Source organism: Pristis pectinata, chromosome 37 (genome assembly GCF_009764475.1).
Source record: "Pristis pectinata isolate sPriPec2 chromosome 37, sPriPec2.1.pri, whole genome shotgun sequence".
Taxonomy (NCBI): domain Eukaryota; kingdom Metazoa; phylum Chordata; class Chondrichthyes; order Rhinopristiformes; family Pristidae; genus Pristis; species Pristis pectinata.
This window is the reverse complement of record NC_067440.1, coordinates 7,484,159-7,500,188: the sequence shown is the minus strand read 5'-3', so window position 1 is coordinate 7,500,188 and position 16,030 is coordinate 7,484,159. Positions and strand designations below refer to the sequence as shown.

General features: G+C 55.3%; 1 protein-coding gene across 4 annotated transcripts in view; it reads right to left on the bottom strand.

The window, feature by feature from the left end:
* Window positions 1-16,030, bottom strand: part of LOC127586689 (activated CDC42 kinase 1-like) — a 65,175-nt gene that overhangs the window by 3,888 nt on the left and 45,257 nt on the right. For 3 of the 4 annotated variants that reach the window (XM_052044824.1, XM_052044825.1, XM_052044826.1), the window contains exons 6-14: window positions 15,348-15,622; window positions 14,560-14,686; window positions 12,514-12,660; window positions 11,415-11,509; window positions 10,342-10,536; window positions 8,139-8,197; window positions 5,642-6,123; window positions 4,141-4,236; window positions 2,435-2,545 (exon numbers count right to left, since the gene is read on the bottom strand). In XM_052044824.1, coding sequence (XP_051900784.1) covers window positions 2,435-2,545; window positions 4,141-4,236; window positions 5,642-6,123; window positions 8,139-8,197; window positions 10,342-10,536; window positions 11,415-11,509; window positions 12,514-12,660; window positions 14,560-14,686; window positions 15,348-15,622 — 1,587 coding nt within the window. The remainder of the gene's footprint in view (window positions 1-2,434; window positions 2,546-4,140; window positions 4,237-5,641; window positions 6,124-8,138; window positions 8,198-10,341; window positions 10,537-11,414; window positions 11,510-12,513; window positions 12,661-14,559; window positions 14,687-15,347; window positions 15,623-16,030) is intronic. The other variant, XM_052044827.1, reaches the window with a different exon arrangement.

The following is a 16,030-nucleotide window of genomic DNA, read 5'->3' as shown; positions in this document are numbered from 1 at the left end:
CCCCCGCCTTCACACCGGGTGACTAGATATTAGTGGGGTGGGGCTAAAGTGCAGCCAGAAGGCAGGGAGCAGCCCCTTCAGATAGGTAAATAGGGGCTGCAACCTCACACACACCATGTGATACACAGTCTCTTCCAGCCCGTAGAAGTGACAGGAGGCTGGGGGATCTATGCAGCAACTTAAAAACTTGTTACAGGGCACCACTCTATGTAACACAGGTCCCCATTGTAGAAGGGGAAAGTTTCCCACATAGAGGAACTCCCACTGGGAACCCCCCCCCTTGAAACTGAGGTCTCTGCACCATCCCGTCACACACTCCTGGGCAGGGACAGGTAGTTTGTACATGGATCTCCCAGCCGACTGTCGCTTCTGTGGACTGGAGGAGACCGTGTACCACATGTACATGGAGTGTGCGAGGTTGCAGCCCCATTTCGCATATCTGCTCCTCGTCTTCTGGTTGCATTTTAGCCCCAACCTGTTCATCTGTGGTCATCCGTGATAAAGGGGAGGGGGGGGGCAAGGAGGGCTGAGGATGTCTTAGTAAACTTGCTCCTGGGGCTGGCTAAGTTAGCTATCCATGGGTCCCGGAAGCGGGTAGCAGAGAATTCCACCCGGGCGGGCTGCCTAGGGATGTTCCAGGGTTATGTCAGTGCCCGGGTAACCATAGAGAGGGAGCATGCGGTGTCCGCAGGTACCATGGAGGTGTTCCGGGACCATTGGGCACCGCAGGGGATAAGTCCCATCCTTGGTAGAGAAGGAAATATTTTAACTTAGTTTAGTTTGTGTTATCAACTGTGTTAGTCACTGTTATTGTCTGCGTGTTTGTTGTAGTTTTGAAGTATTGTAGAATGTATTTTGTAATAAAGGTAATTAAAAAAAGGGCAGGGACAGACCACAGGGTCTCGAGTACGTTTTGGATAAGGATAACTGTGTAATAATTTGTTGGCTGTAAGTAGTGTGAATTGTGGAACGCTGTAGTATTGTAATGATGTGGCGCTGTAATCACGGAATAAACCTCCTTTGGAAAAGTAAACAAAAATGGACAGTGACAGCCGGGAGTATGTCCATGCCCAGGTATTCCTGGGGAAAGAACACACAGTGTCCACGGGCACCGTGGAGGTGTTCCATTCTGGGACCACTGGGCACCACAGGGGATCGAATGCATCCCGGATCAGGATGGTAATGTTGTAATTTGAAGTTTAGTTTTGTAGTTTGCAATAGTTTGATGTTGTATTGTAGTCCTTGTTATAAACTTGCTTTTGTAATTTATATATAAAAAAGGACAGTGTCAGCTCAGGTTAGATACAGAGTGAAGCTCCCTCTACACTGTCCCGTCACACACTCCCAGGGTCAGACACAGAGTGAAGCTCCTTCCACACTGTCCCATCACACACTCCCGGGGTCAGACACAGAGTGAAGCTCCCTCCACACTGTCCCATCACACACTCCCGGGGTCAGACACAGAGTGAAGCTCCCTCTACACCGTCCCGTCACACACTCCCGGGGTCAGACACAGAGTGAAGCTCCCTCTACACCGTCCCATCACACACTCCCGGGGTCAGACACAGAGTGAAGCTTCCTCTACACTGTCCCGTCACACACTCCCGGGGTCAGACACAGAGTGAAACTCCCTCTACACCGTCCCATCACACACTCCCGGGGTCAGACACAGAGTGAAACTCCCTCTACACTGTCCCGTCACACAATCCCAGGGTCAGACACAGAGTGAAACTCCCTCTACACTGTCCCGTCACACAGTCCCGGGGTCAGACACAGAGTGAAACTCCCTCTACACCGTCCCATCACACACTCCCGGGGTCAGACACAGAGTGAAACTCCCTCTACACTGTCCCATTACACACTCCCAGGGTCAGACACAGAGTGAAGCTCCCTCTACACTATCCGTCACATACTCCCAGGACAGGGACATCACAGGGTGGTTGTCCCCCCTTTACGTTGGGAACCGAGGATGGAGAGCGCTGCACAGAGCCGTCCCACACAACAGGTTGTAAAGCTGGATGGGTGGAGTGATGGATGACATCTTCTTGCATTTCACCTGGGTGATCCCAGTCCAGTGGAGGGGGCATAGTTATCCTGCCCGCTCCCTTAACCCTTGCACCCAGTTGTCACCAGGCAGCTGAGAGGGTCATCCAGTATCCCAGCATTCCCCGGCCCCGCTGAGGGGGTCATCCGGTATCCCAGCATTCCCCGGCCTCGCTGGGGGGGGGGGGGGGGGGTGGGGGGGTGGGGGGGTGTCATCCACTATCCCAGCATTCCCCACCTCAAGCAGCCTGGACTGGGATGAGTTGATTCCTCACGGGTTTGGGACTGACCCACCGACCCTACGCTCCACCCAGCTTTGGTGCTGGACGGTCAGCAGGGACTTGATGGGCCGAAGGCCTGCCTGCCTCCCTCCCCTGCTGACAATACTCACACTCCTCTTCAGCAGGAACTGGCTGGCGTTCTCCAGGTTCCAGTTAAATTCCTGGAGGATGTGCTGACATTCCTCCCAGGTCATCTGACTCATGTTGTACAGTTGTTGGATCTAATGGAGAACGAGGCAACATGGAGTCAGATAAACAGACCAAACTCCTCCCTGCATCCATCGCTAGAGCCTGGAGCTGGGTGACGGACAGATAGAGTCATACAGCATGCAAGCAGGCCCTCCGGCCCAACGGTGTTGCCCAGCAAGCTGGTCCCATCTGCCCATGTTTGGCCCCTAGCCCTCTAAACCTCTCCTATCCGTGGACTTATCCTGACGGCTTTTAAACTTTGCTAATGTGCCCGCCTCAACCACTGTTTCTGGCAGCTCGTCCCAAATACGCACCACCCTTTGCGTGAAGAAGCTGCCCCTGATGTCCCTTTTAAATCTCGTGCCTCTGATCTTAAACCTCTGCCCTCTTGTTATTAGCACCCCCTCCCTGGGGAAAAAGACGACGTGCCTTCACCCTGTCTGTGCCCCTCATGATCTATCAGGTCACCCCTGAATCTCCTACGGTCCAGGGAATAAAGTCTTAGTCTCCACAACCTCTCCTTGTAACCCCCAAATCCAGGCAACATCCTGGTGAATCTTTTCTTCTGGCGAGGAGACTCGGGAACCAGAGATTGTCATCTGATGTCTCATCGCACTCCCCTCAACTCATCTCCTTCCGGGACCCCACCATTACTGGGGCACAGCTCAAGTAAGCAAGAAACGTGGTCACGCGGAGACACGGGAGACGGCAGACACTGGAATCTGGAGCAACGCACTAAACACTGGAGGAACTCAGCGGGTCGGGCAGCGTCTGTGGAGGGAAGTGGTCAGTTGACATTTCGGGTGGAGACCCTTCATCGGGTCTGACCTCTCCCTGGCCGCCCTTCTCCCGGAGTTTTCGGTGGGCGAGGATGACTCGTTGTGTGCTGGTGGGGCCCACATACCCCGCCACATCAGGTGCCCGAGGGGAAGGGTGGCAATGGATCCCTCCTCCTGCTCTGCATGTCGGACCTCCGTAGGGTCCCGGCAGGAGACCCTCGAGGTGCTCGCCGCCTTCCCGGTCGTGGACCCGCCTCCGACGTGTGGATTGGTCACCGACTGGGGTTTCCCACCAATCACAATCAGGGAGGCAGCCACGCCCCCACACCACCAAATGCCCCTTTGCCCTTTGACCATCGACCAGATTGGCTCCCACCAGCCTCCCCAACTCCTCCTCGCCTATCCAATGCCCCTCTTGCCCAACCAATGCCCCCCCTTGCCCACCCAATGGCCTCAGCTATCCAATATACCCCCCACTACCAAATGCCCCCTCACCCTTTCACCATTCAGGCTCCCCCCACCCAGCTTTCCCAATCCTCCCTCCCACCCAATGGCTCCTGTCCTCCACCAAATGCCCTTCAACCTTGTGCCATTGACCAATCCAGCCCACCCCAAAGCCTTCCCAATTCGCCCTCCACCCAATGCTTCCCTTCCCCACCCAATAGCCCCACTTCCTCACCCAATTCCCCCACCCCTTGTACCAACCACTCATCTGGTGCCCCCAGCCTTCCCAATTCCCCCTCCCATCCCCCTTAGCACTGCTCACCCAATACCCCCTTTTCTCAAACCCCACCCCCCTCACCCCCTCCCTCCCCTTTGTGCCACCCCCGCCCCTCCCACAACCTCACCTTTAAGTGCTGGATGGCCTTCTGTGTATCGAGGTGGGTGCTGTGCAAAGCCTCCTGGCACTCCTCTGTGGTGACCCCATGCACTGCCTCCCGCACCTGGCGCAGAAATGCCCAGTTAGTGCCAGGGATGCATGTGGGCACATGTGGCAGAGTGTGTAGGTGTTGTGGGCGGGGTAATCACCCCACGATCCCAGCACCCCTGCCCGTGCAGAGAGGGAGAGGGAGAGGGAAGTGGGAGAGTGCCTGCGGGGGTCTCTTTCACCACTCCGCCCCTCTCCCACTGGGACATCACAACCTCCCTCCCTCCCCACCGCGCTCCCTCAATTAACCCCCACCCCTCAATGCCCCCACCCCCTTCAAACAGACCCACTCTTACTCCCCTAACCAGATCCCACCCCTCCCGCACTCAAACCCCACCCCTCCCACAGACAAACCCCACCCTCCACATTCAAACCCAACCCCCACACACTCAAACCCCGCCCCTCCCACGCTCAAACCCCACCCTTCCCACGCTCAAACCCCGCCCCCCCACGCTCAAACCCCGCCCCTCCCACGCTCAAACCCCGCCCCTCTCTGCCCCCACATACCTCCCAATCGCTGGTCCCCCCCAACCCCAGCCACTCACCAGCCAGCCCCTTCCTCACCCTCCCTCAGCCCCTCCCACCCCTGGGCTGATCCCAAGCCCCACTCCGCACTACTTCTGACTACCTCCACACCAACGCTTCCCGTTGGAAGTTCAGCCCACGGTTCTCCACAAACCCCCTCATCAGAAACTTCCAGCGGACACCCTCCCTCTGTTGGCCAGACTCTGAACTGGAGGGAGGTCTGAAATGACCAATGGGATTGGACATTGGATGGCCAGTGATGATGGGAGACCTGAATTGACCATTATGATTGGACATTGGAAGCTAGTGTTGGTGCAGACATGAACTGGCCATTATGATTGGACGTTGGATGGCCAGTGATGATGGACACCTGAACTGACCAATGGGATCGGGCATCGGAGGGCCAGTGTTGATGGAGACCTGAACTGAGCAATGGGATTGGACGTTGGAAGCCAGTGTTGGTGCAGACCTGAACTGACCATTATGATTGGACATTGGATAGCCTGTGATGACGGACACCTAAACTGACCAATGGGATTGGACATTGGATGACCAGTGATAATGGACACCTGAAATGACCAATAGGATTGGACATTGGATGGCCAGTGATGATGGACACCTGAACTGACCAATAGGCTTGTACTATCACAGCCCTACCCGTGGCCCTTGCACCTTATGGTCTGCCTGCACTGCACTTTCTCTGTAACTGTCACACTATACAGTGCACGTTCCCGTGCACTCCCTCAATGCAATGATCCCTATGGACAGCACACAAAACAAAGTTTGCCACTGTACCTCGGCACGTACGACAACAATAAACCAATTTACCAAGTGACTGCTTGCCCGCCCACCCGATGTTGCCGTGGAGACCAGCGATACGCTCCGTGATAACGTACACGTCTAATTTTGCTCTGCAGGCTGGGCTTGGGGCCCTGTGGAGCGGATCGCACCTCCTCGGAGACACTGGTGCCCAGATAATTGCCCTTGGCACCTCGGGGTCTACCTGGCTGCTCGGCAGGCCTGCCTCCCCTGAAGTCCTTCCTGATCTCCACCTGGTGGTGGGGGTGTCCGACCGACTCCTGCTCCTGTGGCCACACCAGGGACCAGCAGTTGGGCCTTGGCTGGGACGTCCTGAGCCGCATCTTGGCCACGGCCGGGGCCACGTCCTCGGCCTCGGCTGCCCAGCGACGGTCTCCCCTCGGGCCCCGCCTTGGCCTCCCGTTGCCCTGGGCCCTGGCGGCCCCGAAGGCTGCGGCCTGCTCGCTGATGCACCTCAGGCGCTCCTTGGAGACGGGCTTGGCGTTCCGCTCCGGGACGTCGGCGCTGTCGGAGAACTGCTCCGCGCTGTCGATGTTGGAGTCCAGACTCCGGGAAAGGCCTGGGGGGGGGGGGGGGGAATGGAAAGGCACAAAGGGAACTCGGTGAGGGGAATGGTCGCTGGGAGAGGGGAATGGGCTCCAGAGGTGGGCTGATTGACCAGAGGTAGACTGGGAGAGAATGGGGGCTGAGAGAGGGGGGAGGCGGAGAGGGCAGGAGAGAATGAGGCAGCGAAAGAGGGAGGGAGGGATGGATGGACAGAGAGAGGGGGAGAGAGAGACAGGGAGGGAGAGAGATGGAGAGAGAGAGAGAGAGAGAGAGAGATCCAGGCCAGGTGGTGTGATGTGGAGGGGTGGTGTTCCCCTGACCCTGACGTCCCGTTGAGTGGCAGAGGCTTTAGTGTTAATTAAGCACAAAGAAAAAACACACTAAGGATAGAGGGAAAACAGAAAGATAGGAAGAGTTGCATTTATATAGCACCTTACACAACCTCTGGACCTCCCAAAGCAGCACTTTACAACAACCAAAGAAATGCCACAGCTGTAATGTAAATAGGGCCGCTGCTCACACTGAGCAAGTTCCCATAAACAACACGGCAACATAGTCCGTCAGAGTGGATGTAGTTGGGAGAGAAATATTAGTCCCAGGATATTGGGTGGAATCCTGCCGTTCTATCCCAGGATAATGGCTGTGGGGTGGGCTTCCTGGAGGTGGGCTTCAGATGGCATCTGAGAGCACGGTGCCTCAGACAGTGCTGTACTCCCACAGTCCTCCACCTGACACCTCAGAGTCTGGAGTGGGACTTGAACCCACGACCTAATGTCTCAGACGTTGGCTAGCTTTGCCCCTGACCTAGGGACGAGAGTGACACAAACAAGGCCGCATTCACTGGGCGTCTCTGGGTGTCAACAGCGGTGTGGAGGACCCATTGTGTGTGGGGCCAAACCAGGGAATGGCAGCAGCTGCCCCTCTCTCTGAAGCAACTGGGTCTGGGACAAGTTGTCACTTCTCTGGTGGCTGCCTGCACATCACCAGTCCATTGAATTGACCACGGACAGGCAGGTTGCTACTGAAAACCACGTGCTGAATGGAAGGCTGTGGTTCTTCAGAAGCCTGGGACTATATGTGACTCCAGTCCTGCTCTCTACAGTTTACTCTGAGAGAGAGAGAGAGAGAGAGAGAGAGAGAGAGAGAGAGAGAGAGAGAGAGAGAGTTTGAGAGAGAGAGAGATTGAGATACAGATTGAGAGATTGAGACAGAGAGAGAGAGATTGAGAGAGAGATTGAAAGAGAAAGAGAGAGAGGGAGATTGATTCAGATATTGAGATAGATTGAGATAGAGATTGAGAGAGATTGAAAGAGAGAGATTGAGAGAGAGTTTGAGAGAGAGACAGAGAGATTGAAAGAGATTGAGATTGAGAGGATTGAGAGAGGATTGAGAGAGGATTGAGAGAGGATTGAGAGAGGATTGAGAGAGAGATTGAGAGAGATAGAGAGATTGAGAGAGAGTGGGAGAGGATTGAGAGAGGATTGGGAGAGGATTGAGAGAGAGGGAGATTGATGCAGAGATTGAGATAGATTGAGAGAGATTGAAGGAGAGAGGATGTTTGCAAGGTTCTGCGACATCACCGTGAACCAGGATCTCATTCCATTTCGGGGACTTTGGGCCAATCGGCGCCGTGTGTCGGTCACCGCTGTGCCCAGCCGTGTTATACCTCCCCTGGCCGGCAATGTAACACCAGCCTGAGCCATACGCATGTCCCACTGACCCACATCACGCCAACCCTCATCACAGCAACACGTGTCGTGCCACTACACGTCACACAAGATCACACATCACGGCATTACACGTCACAGGAACGATGTCCCACCTTTGTACTACCTCGATGTACCGATGTAGGGGATGGTCTGTCTGGATCGCACGCAGACAAAAACTTTTCATTGTACCTCGTTATATGTTGCATAATTAAATCAATTACCAATCACCACGTCATGGGAACACACATCATGCCATGACACATCACTGCAACACACATTACATCACAGCAATCGGCATCACGTTTCCAGCACGACTCACCTGACATCTTGAGCAGCTGGATCGGATTCCGGGTATCAGCCAGATTACTCCCAGATTTCCTGTGGGAACAGAGAAGGCAGTCAGTGAGCTCTGGTGCTGGGCTCTCCCAGGGCTGTCTGGCTGGGGGGCAGACGTAACGTGGGAGGGGAGGCTGGAATGGGAGAGGCTTCAGGGGACCACAAGATATGGTGGGACAGGTCCCTTGGAGGCCCTACAAAACCAGAACAGCCCTCACCCATACAGAACCTGGGCATTTACTCCCCCTGGAGAGGGAGGGGATGAGCCGTCTCCTCGAACCGCTGCAGGCCTTCCGATGAAGGAGAGAGACCCAGCGACAATGAAGTGACAGAAATAGATTTCCACAACTTGGGGGGGGGGGGGGATCCTGCAGGTGGTGGTGCTCCCCCGCCCCTACTGCCCATGCCCCTCTCGGCAGGAGGGGTGGTGGGTTCGGGAGGTGCTGTCGGAGCAGCCTGGGGGAGTTACCGTGGTGCGTTCCATAGACGGTGTGCACTGCAGCCACTGTGGTTGGAGGGAGGGATTATTCAGGGGGTGGGAGGAGGTGTTTAGGGGGTGGATGGGGTGCCGATCAAGCAAGCTGTCTCTACGGAGCTCTAAAGAACTTTTTCGAAAGGGGGGAAGCAAATGAGGGAGGGATGGTGGACAAATGGGTCAGGGGTTGGAAATTGGACCTGACCATTCAACCCTGTTCCTTTCCAGAATCTCCTGTAGGAACCACTAAACCTCTCAGTCTATCTCCCCCGTTATACCATACTCCCCTCCTGACTGGGACCAAAGCTGGTCAAATGCCAGCAAAGACCACCCAAGCCCAGTAACACCAGATAGCTCCCAATATCCATGTAACTTGTCCAGTTGGATCAAGAGCATGGAATTTCCCAAAGTCCCTGCACTAGGCCGGAGGTGAGCCTGGGTCTTTCCTTGCTCAGCACATCCCACGCACCAGCCACCTTGACACTATGGACAATAAAGCGCACCAGTGCCTCTATTGGTATTGGTTTATTATTGTCACTTGTACCGAGGTACAGTGAAAAACTTGTCTTGCATACCGTTTGTACAGATCAATTCATTACACAGTGCATTGCAGGCAGACAATAAGGTGCAAAGTCATAACAAGGTAGATCGTGAGGTCAAGAGTCCATCTCATCGTATAAGGGAACCGTTCAATAGTCTTATCACAGTGGGGTAGAAGCTGTCCTTAAGTCTGGTGGTACGTGCCCTCAGGGTCCTGTATCTTCTGCCCAATGGGAGAGGGGAGAAGAGAGAATGTTCCGGGTGGGTGGGGTCTTTGATTATACTGGCTGCTTCACCAAGACAGCGAGAGGTAAAGACAGAGTCCATGGAGGGGAGGCTGGTGTCCACAACTCTCTGCAGTTTCTTGCGGTCGTGGGCAGAGCAGTTGCCATACCAACCCGTAATGCATCCAGATAGGATGCTTTCTATGGTGCAGCGATAAAAGTTGGTGCCTTTACTTCCTCAGAAGGCTAAGGAAATTTGGCACATCCCCATTGACCCTCACCAATTTTACAGAGGCACCATAGAAAGCATCCAATCTGGATGCATCGCGGCTTGGTACGGCAACTGCTCTGCCCAGGACCACAAGAAGCTGCAGAGAGTTGTGGACACAGCCCAGTCAGTCACAGAAACCAGCCTCCCTTCAGTGACTCCGTCTACACTTACTGCTGCCTCGGGAAAGCAGCCGACATAATCGGGGACCCCACCCACCCGGACATTCTCCCTTCTCCCCACTCCCGTCAGGTAGAAGATACAGAGGCTTAAGAGCACGTACCACCAGGCTCAAGGACAGCTTCTATCCCGCTGTTATCAGATTCTTGAACAGACCCCTTGTACGCTAAAGGATGAACTCTTGATCTCCCAATCTACCTCATCGTGGCCCTTGCACCTTATTGTCTGCTTGCACTGCACTTTCTCTGTAACTGGAACACTATATTCTGCATTCTGCTTTCCTTTGTACTACCTCGATGTACTGATGTACGGAGTGATGTGTGAAGGCACACAGATGAAACTGTTCACTGTACCTCGGTACATGTGACACTAATAAACCAATAACCAACACCACACTGAGTATATGCCCAGAAGCAGCTTGTTATCCTGAAGCCAGAGGCATTGGGTCAAGTCTCCAGTTGCTGTGTGACAAACTAGGCCTTGGTACCTCAACACTTACTCGTTGATCTTCTCAGGGAAGCCCCAGGAGCGACGGGGGTCGATGTCGCCGTGTCCGAGGTGAATGAAGGTGCTCCTCAGCGGCGAGCTGATCATGGGACCAGAGCGGCTGGTACTGGCAGTCACGTGGGTCTGAGGGAAGAGACCCACTTGTAGGGTCTTCTTGTTCTGTCCTCGCCAAAACACCAGCTCAGGCCTAGAGGGAGCAAAGAGCAGCAAGTGAGGTCGAGGCACACCCAGCCCTTCACACTGGGCGGCCCAGTGGCGCAGTGGGTAGTGCCACTGCCTCACAGCTCTAGAGACCTGGGTTCGATCCCGACCTCCGGCGCTGTGTGTGTGTGTGTGTGTGTGTGTGTGTGTGTGTGTGTGTGTGTGTGTGTGTGTTGAGTTTGCACCTTCTCCCTGTGACCACGCGGGTTTCCCCCCAGGTGCTCCAGTTCCCTCCCACATCCCAACAACATGCAGGGTCGGTGGGTTAATTGACTGCTGTGAAGAGCCCCCACTGGTGTGTGGGTGAGCGGGATAATCTGGGGGGAGTTGACGAATGTGGGGAGAACAGATGACAGGGAAAATTAAGTGGTACCGCAAAACAGTCCCAACATCCTATGGATTCTCTGTAACCCCCTCCAGCCCCTACACCCCTCCCCGTCTCTGTAACCCTCTCCGGCCCCTACACCCCTCCCCGTCTCTGTAACCCCCTCCAGCCCCTACACCCTCCCTATATCTGTAACCCCCTCCGGAGTTTTAAGTAGAGGTTGGACAAACTTGGGCTGTTTTCTCATTTCCTTTGACTCGCGACAGAATGAACTTCGATCTCTGCTTCAGTGACATCCACACCTCTCCAGGAAAGACAATTCCGAAGATCCGTGGCCTTCCGAGGGAAGAGGTTCCTCCTCATCTCCATCTGAAATGAGCCACCCCTACTGCTGAAGCGATACCCCCTGGTTCTGGAGACCGCCACCAGGGGTAACGTCAACGTCCAGCCTGTCACTACCCGCCCCAGAAGATCACCTCTCGACCCCCTCCCTGTCCCCACCGCCCCCCTCCATCCCCCCAGCCCCTCCCTCCACCCACCGTCCATCGATGACCGTGATGACATCATTCATCTGCATCTTCAGCTTCCCCGCCTCGCTGAAGTCCTGCAGCGACCTCACCTCCAGGGGGCGGGCCTGGGGGACGAAACGGGAGATCGATCAGATCAGCTCCACTCCACGTCTCACCAACATTCACTCACACACTCACCCTCGCACACTCCCTCAGCCACACCGCCCCTCGGTCACATTCCGGCCTTTGATAACCGCCCCCAACTCTCAATAACCCCCCCACCCTCGATAACCCGCCCCACTCTCGATAACCCTTCCCACTCTCGATAACCCCCCACCCTTGATAACCCCCCCACTCTCGATAACCCGCCCACTCTCGATAACCCGCCCACTCTCGATAACCCCCCCACCCTCGATAACTCGCCCCACTCTCGATAACCCCCCCACTCTCAATAACCCCCCCACTCTCGATAACCCCCCCACCCTCGATAACTCGCCCCACTCTCGATAACCCCCCACTCTCGATAACCCCCCACTCTCAATAATCCACACCCCCACTCTCGATAACCCACCCCCCAACTCTCCATAATCCTCCCCCTCTCGATAACCCCCCACCATTAATAACCCATCCCCCACAATAACCCACCCCCACTATTGATAACCCCCCGCCCTCGATAACCCACCCCCACTCTCGATAACCTCCTCCACTCTCGATAAACCCCCCACTCTCGATAACCCACTCGCAGTCCCAATAACTCACTCTCTCTGAATAGCCCTCTCCCCTTCTCGGATGACCCACACTCAATGACACACTCTCGATGACCCATGCTCGGGGACCCACACGTCAGCCCTCTCGTGAACCCACTTCAATCCTCGTGAACCCACTCCCCCTCTCCACATTTGCTGCTCCTCATCCCACGTTCCCCCAACGGGTCCACGGACACGGGACCCGGTCGGTTCTCCAACCGACCATCCCAGCAGGCAAGGACCAGCTCTCCCGGAACGGGGTAGGGCTCTCAGTGCAAGCTTAATCCCTGGTGTGACGTACTTCAAGGACGGCCCACAGCCCTTGCTTCCCATCGCCCACCGTCCAAGTGCACCCAGGTGGGTGTGAAGGGGGTGGGTGGTACCTCTTTGATCCGTGGTCGCAGTGCGCTGAAGGTGGGACGGTCCTCGGGCACAGCTGACCAGCAGTGAAGTGCCAAGTTGTAGATGTTGGTCGGACAATCGACAGGCTGCTCCAACCTCTTTCCTTCACGGTCGATCATCATTAAAATCTGGAGGGATAGGATGTTCAGGTGGAGACCACCGACACGGAGAGGTGAGGTTCCTGTGCCTGCCCAGTCCGTGACGCACACCAGCCTCCCCTCCATCCACTCCCGCTGCCTCAAGAAAGCAGCCAACGTAATCAGGGTGCCCTCCCCCTCCCGTCATTCCCCCTTCTCCCCCCTCCCATTGGCAGAAGATTGAGAGCACGTACCACCAGGCTCAGGGACAGCTTCTATCCCACTGTTAGCAGACTTGAACGGACCTCTCACACACTAGATGGACTCTTGATCTCCCAATCTACCTGATCGTGGCCCCTTGCACCTTATTGTCTGCCTGCACTGTACTTTCTCTGTAACTGTACACAATTAGAACAAAAAAATACAAAGTCCATTGTAGTGGCAGCTAACAGGGAGTTGGCTTAACACAGCAAAGGTGACCTCACTATCTACCTCGTCGTGACCCTTGCACCTTATTGTCTGCCTGCACTGCACTTTCCCTGTAGCTGTAACACTTTATTCTGCATTCTGTTTTCTCAGTGTATGGAATGATCTGTCCGGATGGCAGGCAAACAGAAGCTTCTCACTGCGTCTTGGCACATGGGACAATAATAAGCCAATATTCATATCTCTGTATCGAACCTCCTGACATCACCAAGCTCCCTTCCCCTATCAGCATTTCAAAGTGGCCGTTCCTTTCACCTCTCTGTCCCAGCCCAGTGTCTGTATATGTGTGTTTGTGTGTGGTGTGTGTGTGTGTGTCTGCGTGTGTGTGTGTGTGTCTGTGTGTGGAATTTGCACGTTCTCCCTGTGACCGTGTGGGTTTCCCCCGAGTGCTCCGGTTCCCTCCCACATCCCAACGACGTACGGGGTCGGTGGGCTAATCGGCCGCTGTAAATTGCCCCCCTAGTGTGTGGGTGAGGGGTAGAATCTGGGGGGAGTTGATTGGAATGTGGGGAGAATAAAACGGGATCAGTGTAAATGGGTCAGCATGTACGATGGGCCGAAGGGCCTGTTTCTGTGCTGCATCTCTCTGCGACTCTATGAATATATTTGAAGGCACATGTCGGCAAACAAGAGGGTGAAAGGTCACTGGGGCTGAGGTCACAAGAAGAACAGTCATTGAGTGGTGCAATAGGTTCGAGGGGCCGAGTGGCCTACTCCTGCTCCTGTCTCTACCAAGAAGCCCAGGGTCCTGTACGCTGTCCGTCAGGTAGTTGTTGCTGATATTAAAACTGGCATCGATCACAGGAGTTGGGACGTCACGTTACAGCTGTACACGTCGTTGGCGAGGCCGCACTCGGAGTACTATGCGCAGTTCCGGTCACCGCACTATGGGAAGGATGTGACTACACTGGAGAGGATGCAGAAAAGATTCACATGGATGTTGCCGGGACTGGAGGGCTTGAGTTACAAGGAGAGACTGGACAGGCTAGGACTGTTTTCCCTGGAGTGAAGGAGGCTGAGGGGCGAACTTATAGATGTTTATAAAACCATGAAAGGCATCGATAAAACTTTTTCCCCAGGGTAGGAGAGTCTAAAACTAGAGGGCATAGGTTTAAGGTGAGAGGGGAGAGATTTAAAGGGGACCTGAGGGGGAAGAGGCACAGAGAAGGAGAAAGAGAGTGGGTGACAGAGAGAGAGGAAGAGAGCAGGCACGTTAAAAAAGAGGTATTTGGACCGGTATGGGGATAGGAAAGGTTTGGAGGGATACGGGCCAAATGCGGGCAAATGGGTCTGGCTTGGATGGGAATCTTGGTTGGCATGGATCAGTTGGGCTGTAGGGCCTGTTTCCCTGCTGACCTCCTCCACCTCATCCGATGGGAGTTGAGGCCGGGGCCCGCTCACTGGAGGGGGCCTCCCCCCACCCGCCCCCAGGAGCTCCCTCCGCGATGACCCGCACCTCCGTACCTCTCTGCCGTACATCCCCATCCAGGGCTCCTCGCAATAGGAGAACAGCTCCCACAAGACAACTCCATACATCCAGACATCCGACGCGTGGGAGAAGGTTCCCGACTTCAGGCTTTCCGGAGCGCACCTGGAAGGAAGTGGAGGAGAGGAAGATATAAAGGGGGAGGTGACTGCCCCTCGCGGGTTCACTCCCACGGCAGAGGGAGGGAGGTGACTGCCCCTCGCGGGTTCACTCCCACGGCAGGGTCAGGGTGAGACTCGGGTGTGGCGTGGGGAGCAGATACTGGCTCTCTGCCCGGGCCGCACACACAGCTGTAGCGCTGTGTGGGTACATGTTGGAGAACAGCAGTGTGTGCACGGGTATCGGGGCACGCACACCCAGGCCCACACGTTCATGGAACTGTACAGAGTTATACAGGAACACACAGACGCAACACGGAGGTACACGTGGACTCCACAGGCAAATACATATTCATCAGTCGTCACAAAAATGGTAGAAACACAGTTACAGCCAGACAAAGCTAAACACACACACACTATCTCACACACACTTCTCTTTCTCAAACAAACACTCTCACATTCACACTCTCTCTCACACTCACACACACTCCCTCTGTCTCACACACACACACTCTCTCTCACACACACAAACACAGCCAGCCACACCCACACACACCCACACACACACACACACACACACACACAGACATAAACACAGGCACACACATACACATAGACACAAACACACACACACACACACACACACACATCCCCAGGGGAACCCTCACCAGGCGAAGGGGATCTTGCGATGAGCCTGCATCACATAATGGTCGCAGTCGGACAGCGAGCGGGTCAGACCGAAGTCGGCGATCTTCACCAGATCCTCGCTGGCCAGCAGGATGTTGCGTGCGGCCAGGTCGCGGTGGATGAAGTGATGGGACTCCAGGTAGTCCATGCCCTCGCACACCTGCGCGGCGTACAGCCACAGGAGGTGGATGGGGAAGGCCGCGTGCCGGCTCCGCAGGTGGTCGTACAGGGACCCAAGGGGAGCCAACTCCGTCACCTACAGCGCAGGGCACAGAGAGGGAAGACCGTCAGGGCAGGAAGCCGCAGGAAATCCTCCATCCCTCCTGCCTGTTCTATCCCTCCGTGAGACCGTGGCCAAACTTGTACCTCGGCACCCTCTCCTCTACTAACCCCACCCCTCGCCACTCCCTCAATATCTGCTGACCTCCTCTTCAATATACTCACTCTGTGTCTGACCCCGGGAGTGTGTGACGGGACAGTGTAGAGGGACCTTCACTCTGTGTCGGACACTGGGAGTGTGTGACGGGACAGTGTAGAGGGAGCTTCACTCTGTGTCGGACACTGGGAGTGTGTGACGGGACGGTGTTTCCCATTGCCATCCCTGTCATCTTCCCATCGGATAAGATTCAGCAGCTTCCTGATGGTGCAGTCTGCTTAATAAGAT